Source organism: Danio aesculapii, chromosome 6, assembly GCF_903798145.1.
Source record: "Danio aesculapii chromosome 6, fDanAes4.1, whole genome shotgun sequence".
NCBI lineage: Eukaryota > Metazoa > Chordata > Actinopteri > Cypriniformes > Danionidae > Danio > Danio aesculapii.
The window spans coordinates 12,099,786-12,117,142 of record NC_079440.1 but is presented as its reverse complement, the minus strand read 5'-3'; the positions used below and the strand labels follow the sequence as shown (position 1 = coordinate 12,117,142).

Sequence of the window (17,357 nt, the reverse complement as noted above, 5' to 3'; positions counted from 1 at the left end):
GTGCTTTAATTAATTAGTCTTAGAAAATAAAATGATTTAAAAAGTGCATCTTCAAATGTATAAAATGTATATTAAGCTAAAACTGGCATGCTTCAGCAAGTATCTAATAAAAAGATACTAGAACATCGTCTCACTTTAGAGTCGGTATCACAATGGCCTCATCTGCAATCTTCACATCCCAGGATATGCAATGTTGAGTCAGGAATTTACTTGACCAGACCAATATTGCAGTGACTACAAATCTAATGTTCTGAAAAGTTGTTGCCTGTTATTGGGCATTCCACAAGGGTTTAAAGCATTTAGGCACAAAAAAAGGAGCCATTTGTGATTTGAAAACCTAAAGATGCATTTTATTTACAAAAATGATGGTAATGCTGTGTTTTACATTCGATTATCCATTTCTATATATGAATTTTTACATCACACAATACCTATAAAGCACTGTTTATTATTACTGTTTTTAGCTATACTTTTAAAGTGTTTTATTTTAAAGGGCACATAGGTTACCCCTTTTTTCATATTTAATATAAGTGTGTCCCCAGAATGTGTCTGTAAAGTTTCAGCTCAAAACACCCATCAGATTATTTATTATAGCTGTTTAAAGTGTCTATATTATAGCTGGAAAAAAGTTTTTGTTGTTTTTTTTGTACTGGCCCTTTAAGCCTAGTCCTCCCCGCCCACCGTTCCCACGTGGCTGTCAGCAATCACCGCCCTCGGCAGCCTCAGGAAGCAGATCTCATGTAACGTGTGTGTGAGATATACTACAGTAAGAACTTAAACAATCAGTATTTGATGCATTTTTTGTGGATTTGCAACAATGAGACACACAATGTCATTACGAAGTTCACGCACACACAGCGAGGACACAAACACACAGAGAGAGAGAGAGAGTGCTAAGCTTTGCACTCGTTTTGCATGACATGACACTGATAATATCCACAGCGGTATGGATATCTGTTATGGTAATGTACAAAATAAACCTTATTTAACGTCCAAAAACCTCGATTGAAGCGTCTTTCTTTATAATTGTTCTGACACGCGGCTGTGCTGATTAAGTGAATCTGAAGTAAATCGCTTTAATTCATTACACACATGCTCTGTTTTAAAACATTTTAAACTTTTAAAACTCACTCTTGATCATGTTTAATGATGATTGATGATCCTAGCGAACTGAACACACCTTTTATTCCCGGCTGCTTTGCGCTCGTCCTCTCTTGTTGATATGATTATACATGTGACTACCTGACATGTTAATGCCTGCAGCTGTCAATTAATATTGGGGGGGGGGGGGGGGCACACTCCTACGTAAAGTTTCGGTCGATCTGAAAACCGCTCCAATTGGTCCACCGTTTTCATGTTGTTAAATTAAAAAAAAAAAAAAAGGACTGGGTGTGTTTATTTCACCCCAATATGATAGTTTATGCACTATACTTACACACATTTCTGTCCAAACAGCTTAAAAAGTAAATTTTTCACCATAGGTGCCCTTTAAGATTCGCTCCTCTACAAAATTAGGGTCCTGGTCAATCTAAATTAATACATTTTTAAATAAACATATTCAAGCCATCTGGAGAAATTGTATTCATATTGCACTTAATCTACATTCACGGGCCACTTTATTAGTTAGACATTACTAGTGCCGGGTTTCACCCCCTTTTGCCTTAAGAACTGCCTTAATCCTTCGTGGCATAGATTCAACAAGGTACTGATAATGATCCTCAGAGATTTTGTTCCATATTGACTTATTAGCGTCACGCAGTTGCTGCGGATTTGTCGGCTGCACATCCATGATGCGAATCTCCCATTCCACCACATCCCAAAGGTGCTCTATTGGGTTGAGATCTGGTGATTGTGGAGGACATTTGAGTGTGAGTGATTGTCCTGTTCAATAAACAAGTCTGAGATTATTTGCACTTTGACATGGTGTGTTCAGAGATGCTCTTCTGTTGAACTGTTGTAACAAGTGGTTATTTGAGTTACTGTTGCCTTTCAGCTAGAACCAGTCTGGCCATTCTCCTCTGGCATCAAGGCATTTGTGCCCACAGAAATTCCGCTCACTTGCCACACAATATTTTATTTTTTCTGACCATTCTCTAAAAAAAACCCAGAGATAGTTGTGCGTGAAAATTCCAGTAGATCAGCAGTTTCTGGAATACTCAGACCAGCCCGTCTAGTGTCAACAACCATGCCACGTTTAAAGTCACTTAATTCAACTTCCCCATTCTGAAAACGTTTGTTGTAATGATTGTCATCTTTTTTTTTACGGTTTATATCAGAACAAGCAAAAAAAGATACAATTTTAATAGATGTTAATACAGGCAGTAAAACTATTTAGCTTTTTGATTGGATGCTTAAGACATGTTTTCCTTGCGGATCCCAGAATTTCCTCAATTACAGCATTCAGAATTATCATTAAAGCAGATTTATTCATCCTCGGCTCGTCTTTGTTTGGTGAAAACACTCCTTAAATGGTGAAGGAGTTCTGTGGTGGCAGAGAATCTGACAGCAAAAGCTTGCCCTTGCTCTCTGGCTCCATAACCCTTTCCTTAGTAGTGCAGTTTTCTCTGGGCCATTCTGGCTATTAACATGAGAAAACGCTTTTATCAGCAGCTTAGACAGATTTATAGAGTTAGCCTTGACCGTTACTTATGGATGGGAGCCCACGTTTCACGAAGAGCCGGAGTTCTGGACAAGAATAACCAAGGATATTTGTGTTTCTCACCACACAAACAAAACACATTTAGCTCTTTGTGGTGGTTAATTTGATTGAACTTGTGACTTTGTGGAATGGCATTTTTGTAATAAATACAACTGATAAAGCAGTAACAGACAAGTGAGCTATAAGATTGTCTGAACTCGAGTGATTAATGGTGATTTACATCTAAGTGAGCCCAAGTTAAAGGGATAGTTCACCCCCCAAAAAATGAAAATTGTTACAAATCAGCAGTGGCAGAAAGAGTACTGAAAAAACACTTAAGTTAAAGTACCGGCCCTTGCCAAAAAATGTATTGTAAGTAGAATAAAAGTATCTGGTGTAAATATGCGAGTACAAAGTAGCCCTTTTAAAAGTACTCTAGTGTGAGTGTTATTCTGTAAAAAGCTGATGCGTTTGCATGTAATTTGTGGATGTGTGTAAACGTAACATTCTGTAGTGCATTTAGTTATTGCCCAGCAGGCACACAACATCATAAGACATTAATATTAGGTTAGATTTAGGTTAAGATGTCAGGTGACCAAAATTCTACATCTAGACAGCGTCTAAGGACGTTATTTTGATGTCCAATAACAACATCAAATGACGTTGATTTTAGGTTGTTAGAAAGTGACCAAAATCCAACGTCATATTGATGTCAAATGCTGACATTTCCTCAGGTATGGCACCAAAATCTAATGTCTGATAGACATCACAGTGGTCCACACAATGTCAAGCTGTAACATCATTAGACGTTTATATTTGGTTGATTTTAGGTTTGACATTAATGTTGGGTTCTGATGTAAACCCAATTTTCATTTCCAAACAAAATGCAATGTCCCCACGATGTTGGGGTACAACTGACTTCATGTTGACATCTTGTGCCTTCTGGGTGTTTAAGGCCATTTCGGTCATACAGTAAACATCCGTCATCTTCTCATCAGTGACATCTAAACAGTCTCCTGGGCAGGGGGGGGGGGGGGGGGGGGGGGGGTAGGGTAGGGTAGGGAAATGTCCTCGAGCCGGGATTCGAACTCGGGACGCCCTGATGTGCTACTGCACCATGTGTCGGCGCGGTAACCACTAGGCTATTGCGGCGACGAGGCTCATTTATTTTTGCATTAATTTTATTTTTTCACAACTCGGGCTAATAGAGGAACGTTCTTGTCAGTGTTGACATGTACACTTATAAGCGGTGTTTCTAAAGAATCTTCAGTTGTACACAATCTAATTTATGTGGCTAAAAACATGTTTCATAAATAATTCAATAATGTTCATGTCTGGTGACTGGGCTGGACAGTCCTGGAGCACCTTGACCTTCTTGGAGGATGAAGTATGAGGAGGAGCGCTATCTTGCTGAACTCCTGCTAAACACCTTCATATAGTTCAAATTATTTCAGAATTGCAACCCCATATCAGAAAAAGATGTGCCTGTATAGAAACCGCAAATAAAAAGTAGTGATTTGTATATTTACTTTGACTTGTATTTCATTGCAGACAAAACAACAAACATTATTTTATGTGTTCCTCATGATTTTTATAGGTTTTTTTTCCCCTAAATAAACACAAATTTCAGTTTTGGTTTTTGAAACATTTCAAAACTAGTTGGGACAGTAAAGCATTTACCACTTTGTAATGTCATTTTTTTTCACTTAGGGACTTATAAGATATTTAGGGACTTTTGACGAAATGACAACGGATGAAGTGTTTCAGGTGTAATTTTGTCTCATTTTTTCTGCAAACAAGTCAACATGGGCAACAGTAGGAGGTCTTCGTCGCAATTTGTGCTTCAAAATGTGCCACACATTCTCTATTGGAGACAGGTTGGGACTGCAGACAGGCCAGTCGATCTTCTTCCTGCGCAGCCAGAACTTTGTAATGTGTACAGAATGTGGTTTTCCATTGTCTTGTTGAAATACACATGGGCACCCCTGGAAAAGAAGGCAGCATATTGTGCTCCAAAATCTCTATGTACTTTTCAGCATTAATAGTACATCACTGAAGTGCAAGTTACCTTTGCCAAGGGCATGGACACAACCCCATATCATGACAGACCCTGGCTTTTGGACCTGTTGCTGATAACAGTCTGGATGATCCTTTTCTTCTTTGGATCCGAGCACACTGTGTCCATTCCTCCCAAAAAAAATACCTGAAATACTGATTCATCTGACCACAGAACACGTTTATAATGTGTGATGGTCCATTCCAGATGCCTCTGAGCCCAGAGAAGTAGACGGCGCTTCTGGACACTGTTAACAGTCCTAAGCCCATGTGGTGATATCGATAATAGATATATTTATTAAAATAAAAATTTAGTCACTGAACGTGTTTAGAAATAGAAAGACAAAACATTTAAATGAATGCAAAATATTTAAAAATATTACTAACTACAAAATTTCAACAAAACTCTCTTAAATTTAGCTTTTTTTATTATTTTATATTTTTCCCCAAAATATTAATTGGGGTGTATTAATTTTGGACCATTAGTATAAGCTATTTTGCTAGATTAGCTCCAGATTGGCTTCAGTATTGACTAATTTAATGTAAACTAAAGCTTCCTATAGAACATATTCATTTAAATTAGAGATTTGTGAGGGGTCCACAAATTGAGCACTATATATATATATATATATATATATATATATATATATATATATATATATATATATATAGTATGTGTATAGTTCTAATAATTCAACAATCAATAAAAATGTAGTACCTCTGGATTATCTTGTAGTATCATCGCTAAATAAACCCCTTAAAAACATAATGAAGTAAGAAAAGCCAAACTTTGATGGAAATTAAAAACACGAAGATGTTTTTCTCCTTTGGCATTGGTTTATTCACATATGGGTTAAACCACACAGGGGAAAAGTCCCAAATGAATTTCCAACATTCAAGCGTTAGCATAGAACAAAATGTTTTCAAGATAATGAAGATCATTAATTCAGTAAAGTGAGTGCAAACCTTTGACTAATGTCTGCATTGCCCTCATTAAGAATGTCTCTTTAATTTATTATTTCCCTATTTGAACATGATGCACATTTTATTCAGCGCTAATTACCAAATATGGTGGTGCGTTCTCAGTCTAGAGTAGTTTTGTGTTTAATGTACAAACGCTGTTGCATCTGGAGGTGAAAAATATTCTTATAAGGGTTTTGCACAATCATTTAGGCTTAGTGGAGTTTTTTTTAAAAGCAGAGCTACCCATGATTAAGAGCACATGGGGGTTCTGCACTCATGCATGGTTGCCAAGTGTTCCTTATAACAATCCTCCCTTTCCACTAATCAAGACATTCATTTTATTACTATCAAGTGCAAAACATGCATATTAAACCCAAACACTCAAGATACAGACAGCCAGTGGAGATAAAGTGACCTGCTAACTTAGTTATTTATTTTTTAATGGGTAAGAGGGTAATTTTCCAACATTTCCACTCTAGAAATGCAGATCAAATGATAGGATGCCTGAAAACGTATTTTAAGTTTGAAATAATCCAAATACAGTGAGTTTTATAACGTGTTTGGTTGTTTTTGCAAAATGCTTTGTATACACTTCCTGACAAAAGTCTTGTCGCCTATTCAAGTTTTAGGAACAACAAATAATAACTTGACTTCTGGTTGATCATTTGGTATCAGAAGTAGTTTATATGAAAGGCAAAGGCTTATATTACCAAAATAAAATATGATCATGTCTTGATTTTTAATTATTCCATTAGGACTGTAAGGTCTGACTCTGGTTAGACAAAAGTCTTGTCACTTAACAGAAATAATGTACAGTACAGAATATAAAGTCATGGTGCAGTGGATAAAGAATGAATAGTGTGTTCGACTCCCATGAGCTTGGAGGACTGCATCCATAAATCTCTGCTATGACTCAAATAACTTATTATTAATAAAGTCATCTGAAATGGCAAAGAAAGCGTTCTTGCAGGACTCCCAGAGTTCATTAAGATTTTTTGGATTCATCTTCAATGCCTCCTCCTTCATCTTACCCCAGACATGCTCAATAATGTTTATGTCTGGTGACTGGTCTGGCCAATCCTGGAGCACTTTGACCTTCAGAAACTGATGTGGAGGCTGAAGTATGAGAAGAAGCGCTATCCTGCTGAAGAATTTGCCCTCTCCTGTGGCTTGTAATGTAATGGGCAGCACAAATGTCTTGATACCTCAGGCTGTTGATGTTGCCATCCACTCTGCAGATCTCTCGTACGCTCCCATACTGAATGTTACCCCAAACCATGATTTTCTCCTTCACCAAACTTGACTGATTTCAGTGAGAATCTTCAGTCCATGCGGGATCCAGTAGGTCTTCTGCAGTATTTGTGATGATTGAGATGCAGTTTAACAGATGATTCATCTGAAAAATCTTCCTTCTGCCACTTTTCCAAATGATCAAGTCAAGTCATTATTTGTTGCTCTTCCAACTGGGATCGATAGCAAGACTTTTGTCAGGTAGTGTTCTTATTTTTATTACTAAACCTTTTTTTTTTACATTCGACTTTTCCCATTTTATAATACAAAATAGCAAATAAAAACCGCACAAAAACACTTGAAGTCAAAATTTTTCACCCTCATGTGACTTTTTTTTTTTCTTTTTTAAATATTTCCCAAATGATGTTTAACAGAGCAAGGAATTTTTCACAGTATTTCCTATAATATTTTTTCTTCTGGAGAAAGTCTTATTTGTTTTATTTCAGCAAGAATAAAAGCAGTTTTTAATTCTATAAAAAACATTTAAAGGTCAAAATTATTAGCCCCCTTAAGCTATATTTTTTTCAGTTGTCTACAGAACAAACCATCGTTATATATATAATGACTTACCTAATTACCCTAACTTGCCTAATTAACCTAGTTAAATTAAGTAAATGTCACTTTAAGCTGAATGCTAATATCTTAAAAAATATCTAGTCAAATATGAATTACTGTCATCATAGCAAAGATAAAATAAATCAGTTATTAGAAATAAGTAATTAAAACTATTATGTTTAGAAATGTGTTGAAAAAATCTTTCCGTTGAACAGAAATTGGGGAAAAATATACAGGGGGGCTAATAATTAAGGAGGGCTATTAATTCTGACTTCAACTGTATATATAAATGTGGCATAACATAATAAACAATCATGTACTTCTAGTGTATTATCAAAATAAAAAGTAAATAATGTGGAAATATCGAGTATGTGTGTGTGGCTTTAAAACGCCCATTCCCGCACAAGCTTCAGTGTTGTCCAGCAGTTGATATTTCCTCAGTTTGTGAGTCTGCTTTCGGCTTTGGTGGGACTGGACGTCTCCTGGCTGACCTGAGCTCCGGTCAGTCGCTCTCCGATGTTTCCACAGTACAGAAGAGAACGCATCGGCCATTTCTGTTCAAGAGAACACAAGTCTATTACAGCATGAACATACAGATTGACTCAGTTATTAAAACATATACAGTCAAGCCCGAAACTACTCATACCCCTGGCAAATTCTGACCTAAACGTTTTATTCGGATGTAAAAGGAGAGAAATTTTATTTTTTTACACAATGATGACTCTTGTACGGAGGAACAAAACCTGCTAAAACAATAAATAAATAAATGTACGAATAAATAGATTAATAATTAGGCAGATTAATAATTAAATAAATTACACAAATGTTGGGGGAATAAGAAAATGATAAAAAGAAAGTAGATTTTTTTCCCCTTTTCAAACTTTAAAGGGCACCTATGGTAAAAAATCTACTTTTCAAGCTGTTTGGACAGCCATATGTGCATGTATGGTGTATAGACTGTCATAATGGGGTGATATAAGCACACCCAGTGCTTTTTTCAATTTAACAACATAAAAACGGTGGACCAATTGGAGCGGTTTTCAGATCGACCACAACTTTATGTAGGAGTGTGGTCCCCCCGCCCACCAATATTGATTGACAGGTGCGTCATCATATCCTCAGTTTTTTTGATTCATGTCCGCCATTTTCAGCGTGAGTCGAAGCGATATCACTAAAGGAACACACTAGCTCTATTTTTTAGATGCAAGGCTCATTGGGCTCAACACAAGAGCAATATTCTCCACATTATCGCTCTAATTGGAATTATTGGTTGTATCTTTAGGTAGGTTTGCAAACATGTGTACTTCTCATTGAGTCTACCTTATACTTCAGCCGTTTGCATTTCTCGCGATCACAGAAGCTCCCTGTGATCTTAACTAGGTACTGCTACACCTGACGCTGTGCCATGCATTTTAGAATTCTAAACATAGGTTTCTATCTGGGTACACACAACAGTGCGACGATTCGGCTTCGAGCAACGCATCCCGTGCCTCAGTCAAAGTTAATTCCAGTGTGCGTGGTTATTACTCTCGGTGTAAAAGCTCGGCACTTGAAACTAGCACACAGTTGGCTGTAAAACTATACAAAGACACAAATGATTTCGTACTCTCTGCTTGGTCTGTGTCCGAGTTGTAAATGTACGACTGATTGCTGATCCTCTCACTCCTGCTCCTTCTCTCAGTCTGCCTGTCTCTGTTGCAAACGCAGAGCGGGTGAGCTCATGGCTCCGCCCCCTTGTTACATTGGGCGGGAAGCCGAAACTAGTCTACATGTGAAGCAACACACACCTAAATCAGCGAGCTGTAGACACTCCCCCAACATGACACTATTTAACACATTATAATAAAAAATCTGAATTGTGTTTTAAACTGAACCTAAACTGGCACACTCAGAAGAACCATAATATTAATATTAAATCATAAAAAAGAGGTAAACTATGTACCCTTTAAAACATTTTTGTTCGTATTTATGTGTGTCAGTCCTCAAAAGGTGGTCTTTACGCTATCATTGGTTGATTGTTAGAAACTTTTTGTGTTTAATTTTATTTTTTGGCTGGCTTTTGATGATTGATAGAAACCCTATCATTAGCATGTTGAGCTGAGGAAAAGCAAACATGGAACGACATTCAAAAATTAATAAACATTTGAAAGGGGGGGAAAATCTAACTTCAGTTTAGCATTTATAGCTTATTCCCCCAAGAATGGTGTAATTTATTAATTTCATTCATCTGCCCGCATTATTAATAATTTATATATTTAAGTTGGCAGGAATTTATGGATTTAGATTTATTTATTGTTTTATTTATGCAGGAATTTGTGGATTTATTTATTTATTTATTTATTTATTGTTTTTGCATGTTTCGTTCCTCCATATATCTTGAACATCATCTTATTATCTTTTGGGAGAAGCTGGTGTCATTTCTGGTAAAAAACAAAACAAAAACAAACAAACAAACAAACAAACAAAAAGTTGGTGGTTGACTAAAAGTAATTTTAGGTCTGAATTTGACAGGGCTTGACTGTAAATGGCTTTTTAAAATCGAAATATGATCATGTGCGGCAGCACGGTGGCGCAGTGGGTAGCACAATCGCCTCACAGCAAGAAAGTCGCTGGTTCAAGCCTCGGCTGAGTCAGTTGGCATTTCTGTGTGGAGTTCGCATTCTCCCTGTGTTCGTGTGGGTTTCCTCTGGCTTATGTTGTATGCAGTGGATGCCCTTCCAGCTACAACCCATCTATGGGAAACATCCATACACACTCATTCACACACATACTCTACGGACAATTTAGCCTACCCAATTCACCTATAGCGCATGTCTTTGGACTGTGGGGGAAACCGAAGCACCCGGAGGAAACCCACAGGAATGCAGGGAGAACATGCAAACTTCATATAAAAACGCCAATTGACCCAGCCGAGGCTCGAATCAGCGACCTTCTTGCTGTGAGGCGACAGCACTACCTACTGCGCCACTGCGTCGCCCCAAGCTATATTTGTCTCATGTGAAAAGAAGAGATACGTACAAGAAGAAATAAGTTTAATGAATAGATAAATGATGTGTGTGGTAATGGGGTGGGGAAAATAATACGCTTGTGCTTCATCCTGCTCCATTTCGACCATGTTGAAATGTATTTTGTTTAAAGGATTGTTTTATGTATGATTTTTCTGTTCGAAATAAATAAATCAAATCAAAACCGGAAAATCTAAATCTTGTATAACTTCAAAATTACGTGGAATTATGGTTAAATTAAGATAAAGTTTTGTCATGACTTGTCATGATTATGAGTTCTTGATTTTTTTACAATGTTGTTGGATATAAACTTCATGCAAGTCATGCAAAATAAAAGATGTTAACAGTTTCTTAAATTATTATTATTTTAAAGTAATAAATTAATTTGATAAAGTCAGTTTAAGTAAATAATATATATATTTTGCTTACAGAAAAGTACATTCTTATGACAATTTCACATGGTTTCTATGCATTGTGGCATTATGTTTGTAGTATATATTGGATTTTATTACATTATTAATTCCACACATGAGTAATTGTAATGAGAAATTTATTTGAAAATTAAATTTAAGATCTAAATTTACAACAGCAACTAATTCTTCACATAATTGAGTGACTGAAGACTAGAAAGACTATAAATATAGCATAAATATAGTAAAATTAATAGCCCTCCTGTTATATATAATTCCCAAATGATGTTAACAGAGCAAGGAATTTTTCACAGTATTTCCTATAATATTTTTTCTTCTGGAAAAAGTCTTATTTGTTTTATTTTGGCTAGAATAAAAGCAGTTTTTAATTCTTTAAAAAACATTTTAAGGTCAATAATATCAGTCCCCTTAAGCTATATTTATATCGATTGTCTACAAAATAAACCATCGTTATACAATATCTTGCCTAATTACCATAACTTGCATAATTAACCTAGTTAAGCCTTTAAATGTCACTTTAAGCTGTTTTGAAAAATATCTAGTCAAATATTATTTACTGTCATCATGGCAAAGATAAAAGAAATCAGTTATTAGAAATGAGTTATTAAAACTATGTTTAGAAATGTGTTTGTTTTCATTAACTTTTTATTTAATGTCAATATTATTAACCCCCTTAAGCGATAATATTAATTCTATTGTCTACAGAACAAACCATCATAATACAATGACTTGCCTAATTACTCTAACTTGCCTAATTAACCTAGTTAAGCCTTTAAATGTCACTTTAAGCTGAATACTAGTGTCTTGAAAAATATCTAGTCAAATATGATGTACTGTCATCATGGCAAAGATAAAAGAAAGTCTCTGACCTTCACTGGATGCAGGTACTCGACTCTCTGCAAGACGCTCTGGTCACCCAACATGCCACCCTGGTCCAGGGTCTCGGTCAGGTGGGCGATGTAGTTGGTTGCCAGAACCAGGACGTCCAACTTGGAGAGCTTGGTGTCTGGCGGGACGGAGGGTAAAGCAGCCTGCAGGCTGTGGAAGGCCTGTCTGAGGTTACGAACTCGACTCCTTTCTCTCGCTGCGTTTTCTGGAGACGTTTGACTCTTACAGGCTCTGGATGAAACTGTCGGTCCCGACTTTACCTGAGACCATCACAAAAATTAATACAAAAAGTGTTTTAAAGGAGGTCCCACTTTATATTAGTATGTTTATACATTTACATAAACATTTACAGTGCTCAGCATAATTGAGTACACCACATTTTGAGAATGAATATTTGTGTCCATTTCCTTGTGAATATGGGCAAAACATATTGGTGCATTTGAACAAAACAGATTTATTAAACAGATATAGTTACAAAACTTATCCAGCATATGTTATTAAAATAATATTTTAGTCACCAAGCATATATGGAAATTGAAAGATAATACATTTAAATTCATTCCAAATATAGCAAAAATAAATGGCAAACAACAACATTTCAACAAAATTTTTCCATTTTTCACTTCTTTTGAGTTTTCTTTTTTTTTAAAATTGTATTTAATATTTTTCTATAACATATACATTTGAGTGTACTAGTTTTTGGGGCGATATCGTAAGTTATTTTGTTAGATAAGCTTCAGATTTGGCTTCAGTACTGACTAATCTAATGTATAAGTAGATATACTACTTATATACTATATATATATATATATATATATATATATATATATATATATATATATATATATATATATATATATACATATATAAACATGTATATCTATCTATCTATCTATCTATCTATCTATCTATCTATCTATCTATCTATCTATCTATCTATCTATCTATCTATCTATCTATCTATCTATCTATATATATATATATATATATATATATATATATATATATATATATATATATATATATATATATATATACAGTATATATAGTATAAGCAGTATATAACTTTAACAGTTATGGACTTATTTATAAAAAGAGATTCATTAAGCACAGTCTATTTACTGTATTTCTTTTGTATCACAACTCTTTGATACAGGTTAATGATCGTATAGTTGGATCGAAAGTTAGTTACAGATGAGTGTTAATTACACAATAAGTGCATTTAAAGGTTTTCAATTGTCAAAATTGTTTGCTAAAGATAGTACATAAACTATGTATATTTCTGTATTCATATTATTTTCAATTTGATCAGTTATTAATATTGAAATTCATTATTATTTTTAACTAGCTATTGTCTGTAGAAAATGAACAGTACTTTTTTCTTGTTCTTTTAGTCCAATTGAATTGAACAAATAATTACAAATAAACGATGACTGACACGTTGGATTGAACATTACATTTTGAACTGAAATAATGTTTGTTGGGTTTTTTCGTAATGTGCCAGTCTTTTTTGTGTTGTTAGTTGTGTAGCGCACCTATAGACACATGAAATGTGGGTCTGAAATGTGTATAGTTAGGTTCATTTTTCAGGGAAATTATTTTATTTTATTACAAATTAAATTATCAGCAAATAGTGAGAAAAGATAAAATATATAAGGATATTTAGAATTAGATATAGTATATTTATTAGTAATTTTATTCATTCATTCATTTCCTTTTCGGCTTAGTCCCTTTATTAATCAGGGGATGCTATACAGCGGATTAAATTGCCAACTTATCCAGCATATGCTTTATGCAACGGATGCCCTTCCAGTCGCAACCCAACACTGGGAAACACCCATATACATACACTTCGGCCAATTTAGCTTATTCAGTTCACCTTTACCACATGTCTTTGGACTGTGGGGGAAACCAGAACACCCGAAGGAAACTTACACGAACACAGGGAGAACATCCACACAGAAATGCCAACTGACCCAGCCGTGGCTCGAACCAGCACCTTCTTGCTGTGAGGTGATAATGCTACCCACAGCACCACCATGACGCCTCTATTGGTAGTTTATTCATTCATTCATTTTATTTTCGGCTTAGTCCCTCTATCAATCTGGGCTCACCACAGCGGAATGAAACACTAATTTATCCAGCACATGTTTTACACAGCGGATGCAACCCATTTCTGGGAAACATCCATACACACTCATTCACACACATACACTACGGACAATGTAGCCTACCCAATTCACCTGTACCGCATGTCTTTGGACTTGTGGGGGAAACCGGAGCACCCGGAGGAAACCCACACGAATGCAGGGAGAACATGCAAATTCCAACTGACCCAGCCGAGGCTCAAACCAGCGACCTTCTTGTTGTAAGGCGACAGCACTACCTACTGCGCCACTGCGCCGCCATTGGTAGTTTATATATATTTAATATGATTAACTTAAATTATTATTTTGATTATTATGCTTTTTATATTTTTAATGTATTTTATTTGCTTTATAGAACAACATTTATTTGAAACATATTTACTGTCATTTTTGATTAATTTAATGCCTCCTTGGTGCATTAAATGTTTACACAAAATTATTAAGCAGGATAATTTCTAATAATAAATAAAATGCAACTAAAAGTAGAAAAAAAAATCAGTATTTTTAAAGTGTAATAGTTTTAAATACTAATATTTCTTAGACTATATTATTCATAGTTTATCATTAAATATTTTTCATGTGCTTTTTGGCATTAAAAACATTCACCATTCGTTAATAAACTAGCCTGCCACTACATTTTAACACATCTACACTGAACAAAAGGATTCATTGGATTTTCTAAATTATTTTAAGCTAAGTGGTTGCTTTCCCAGTGATGGGTTGCAGCTGGAAGGGCGTCCGCTGCGTAAAACATATGCTGGATAAGTTGGCGATTCATTCTGCTGTGGCGACCCCAGATTAATAAGGGACTAAGCTGAAAAGAAAATGAATGAATGAATAAGGGGTTGCAATTTTTATGGACAGAATTTAAACAAACAAATTAAATTTAGTAATGTTCAACTTAATTTGTTTAAATTCAGCCCATATAATTTGTTTGCAACCACTTACCTTAACATTTTTTTGTAAATGCAGTGAATCATTTTTTCAGATGTTCACTTTTAATGTGCTTAAAATATGTTATTCAATAAAACTCAACTAGCTCCATCCTCTTCTTGTACTCACCCACTTCTTTGCCTCTCTCTGCGTTGCCAGTTTGACACACGTCTGGTTCCACCTCTGCGTCCTCAGGCTCTTTCCTCCATCCTCACCTCTCTGCCAGGCCATGTCCTCATCCAGCGCCCGCTCCGCCATGGGCACCGCCGTCTCTCTAAATGACAGAAGAGGCTATGCGTCTCCTCATCTCCTCCCTCTGCTTCTCTGTGAGGTAATGTGTGGATCTTCAAGCGCTGCGTTATCTCTGGCTCTGCCTCCCACGGGTGCTCACTGCCAAGGGAGCAGAGGCTCGGGAGATGTGCGTGGAGTCCCTTGGAGGGTCTTGGGAAACGCAGAGAGCCGTCCTGCAGCTGCAGACCCACAGCAGACGCGGCCTCGACCCCTTCGGCCTGCTGGGGCGACGTGACCCAAACACTGCAGAGTTACTGTCAGACTGACGGCTGTTGATCAGCCCTCGCGGGACACGCTTCTCAAGGATATCTGGATAAAGAGACCTGATGTTGCGTTGAGCTGTGGAAAAACCCTGTCAGTTTTGACCTTTCGGCCTTTTTTGGCTTCCTGTAAAGTGTTTTATTTTCAGCATAGTGTAAAATAAAATAACCCAGGTAGCAAGATTTGTTATAAAGCTGGCACAGCAGGCATTCATCTGGCACAGGCATACAGCATGTGGACCAAACATGACCCGGGTTCAGCAGAGGTGGCACACAAGGTATGCGCCAGATGTAAAACATAGTATTTGGCCAGGATGTTAAAAATTGATATGCGGGCCACGTAAGTTTATCGTTTCTTCTTGACCCACATTTAAAATAGGCCTACATTAAAATTATTGTTGAGTAAAGAAAAAAAAAGTCAAGCAATCAGATCGCTTCGAGAAAAAGTATGCCCACCACAGCGCACCTAAAGTGCATTGGGTTTATCAATTTCATTGCAGTCATGACACACCAACAGTGTTGGCGAAAGTTACTATTGAAAATAATGCATTACAATATTGAGTTACCCTCTGAAAAAGTAACTAGTTGCGTTACTTAGTTTCTTTTTATGAAAAGTAATGCTTTAAGTTACTCTTGAGTTACTTTTCAGTTACCTTTTCATACCTGCCTTAGGCTTGATCTCTTTCAGAACTTGCAGGGAATTATAAATTTTTTAAATAGGAGCTTTTCCCAGTGATGTTTTGCAGCTGAAAGGGCATCTGCTGCATAAAACATGTGCTGGAAAAGTTGGCAGTTCATTCCGCTGTGGCGACCCCAGATTAATAAAGGGACTAAGCTGAAAAGAAAATGAGTGAAATAGGAGCTCTGCATTTAATGACACACTGTATAACCTACACTTTATTTACCTTTAAAAAACTATTTAAAAAATGTTTGAATACTGTTACCTTCTGAGAACTTATTCAGAACTTCTGAATATACAGATTAATGAAAGTTGAAAGCAGTGTGTTCGCTACTTTTATATTTTTGTCTTATTAGTTCAGTCAAATCCCTGTTTATTGAGACTATAATCCCCTTTTCTTCCATGTGTTCAAAATAATGAGAATACTTCCATCACAGAAATGTAGGACTCCGGCATCTTGGATTCTGTCTGTTCCTGCGGAGAGCTCATTCTCTCACTGAGTGTGATTCAACATGATTACATAAATTTTAATTCAGCAATTTATTTATTAAGCTTTTTTTATTATTAATTAATTTAAAAAGTAACTCAAATATTATTATAATTTTTTTAAAGTAATGTGTTACTTTACTTGTTACTTAGAAAAGTAACTTGAAATGCGTTACCTCCAACTCTGCACACCAACATATCAGGCCCAGTTATGGCTTATTTACTTGGCTGACACTTGGTCCAGATATGGTCCATGTATTTGTCCCTTGTCTGGACGCCAGACTTGGTCCAGTCATGTAGCCTACCGTACCCACATAGCAACAATTCTCTAGCCCAGCTCTGGCCCACACAATCAGCTTTTGCTTGGCCCACATGCCGCAGTGAGTTACAGTACATGACTGTACCAAGTCTGGCTTCCAGACAAGGGCCAAACATGGAACATATCTGGGTCAAGTCCCAGCCAATTTAATAACTCATAACTGGGCCAGATAGGTTGGTGTGTCACGATTGCAATGAAATTGATAACCCCATGAAGCACTGCACTTTAGGCACACTATGGGCGTGCTTTTTCTCAAAGTGACCTGATTGGTAGATTTTTTTCCTTTACTTAAAAAGAATTTTAATGTATTTTAAATGTGGGTCAAGACAGGCCAAAATTTCGTGGCCCTCATATAAATTTTTAACATCGGGGCCAAATAATATATTTTACATTTGGCCCAAATCTTGGGTGCCACAT

General features: G+C 36.2%; 1 protein-coding gene across 1 annotated transcript; it reads right to left on the bottom strand.

Annotated features, from left to right (window-relative positions):
- Positions 1 to 7,767: 7,767 nt before the first annotated feature.
- tcf23 (transcription factor 23) lies at positions 7,768 to 15,163 on the bottom strand. Its single transcript, XM_056459321.1, has 3 exons — positions 15,035 to 15,163; positions 11,807 to 12,085; positions 7,768 to 8,055 (listed from the first exon to the last, which is right to left on the bottom strand). Exons 1-3 carry the CDS (start codon positions 15,161 to 15,163, stop codon positions 7,939 to 7,941), a joined length of 525 nt encoding a protein of 174 aa, XP_056315296.1. The 3' UTR covers positions 7,768 to 7,938.
- Between the last annotated feature and the right edge of the window lie 2,194 nt (positions 15,164 to 17,357).

Coding starts and splice junctions, on each gene's coding strand:
- tcf23 (XM_056459321.1), bottom strand. CDS start 15,163: ATGGCGGAGCGGGCGCTGGATGAGGACATGGCCTGGCAGAGAGGTGAG. Junction 12,086..15,034: donor AGAGAGAGGCAAAGAAGTGG/GTGAGTACAAGA, acceptor TGATGGTCTCAG/GTAAAGTCGGGACCGACAGT. Junction 8,056..11,806: donor AGTACCTGCATCCAGTGAAG/GTCAGAGACTTT, acceptor TCTCTTGAACAG/AAATGGCCGATGCGTTCTCT.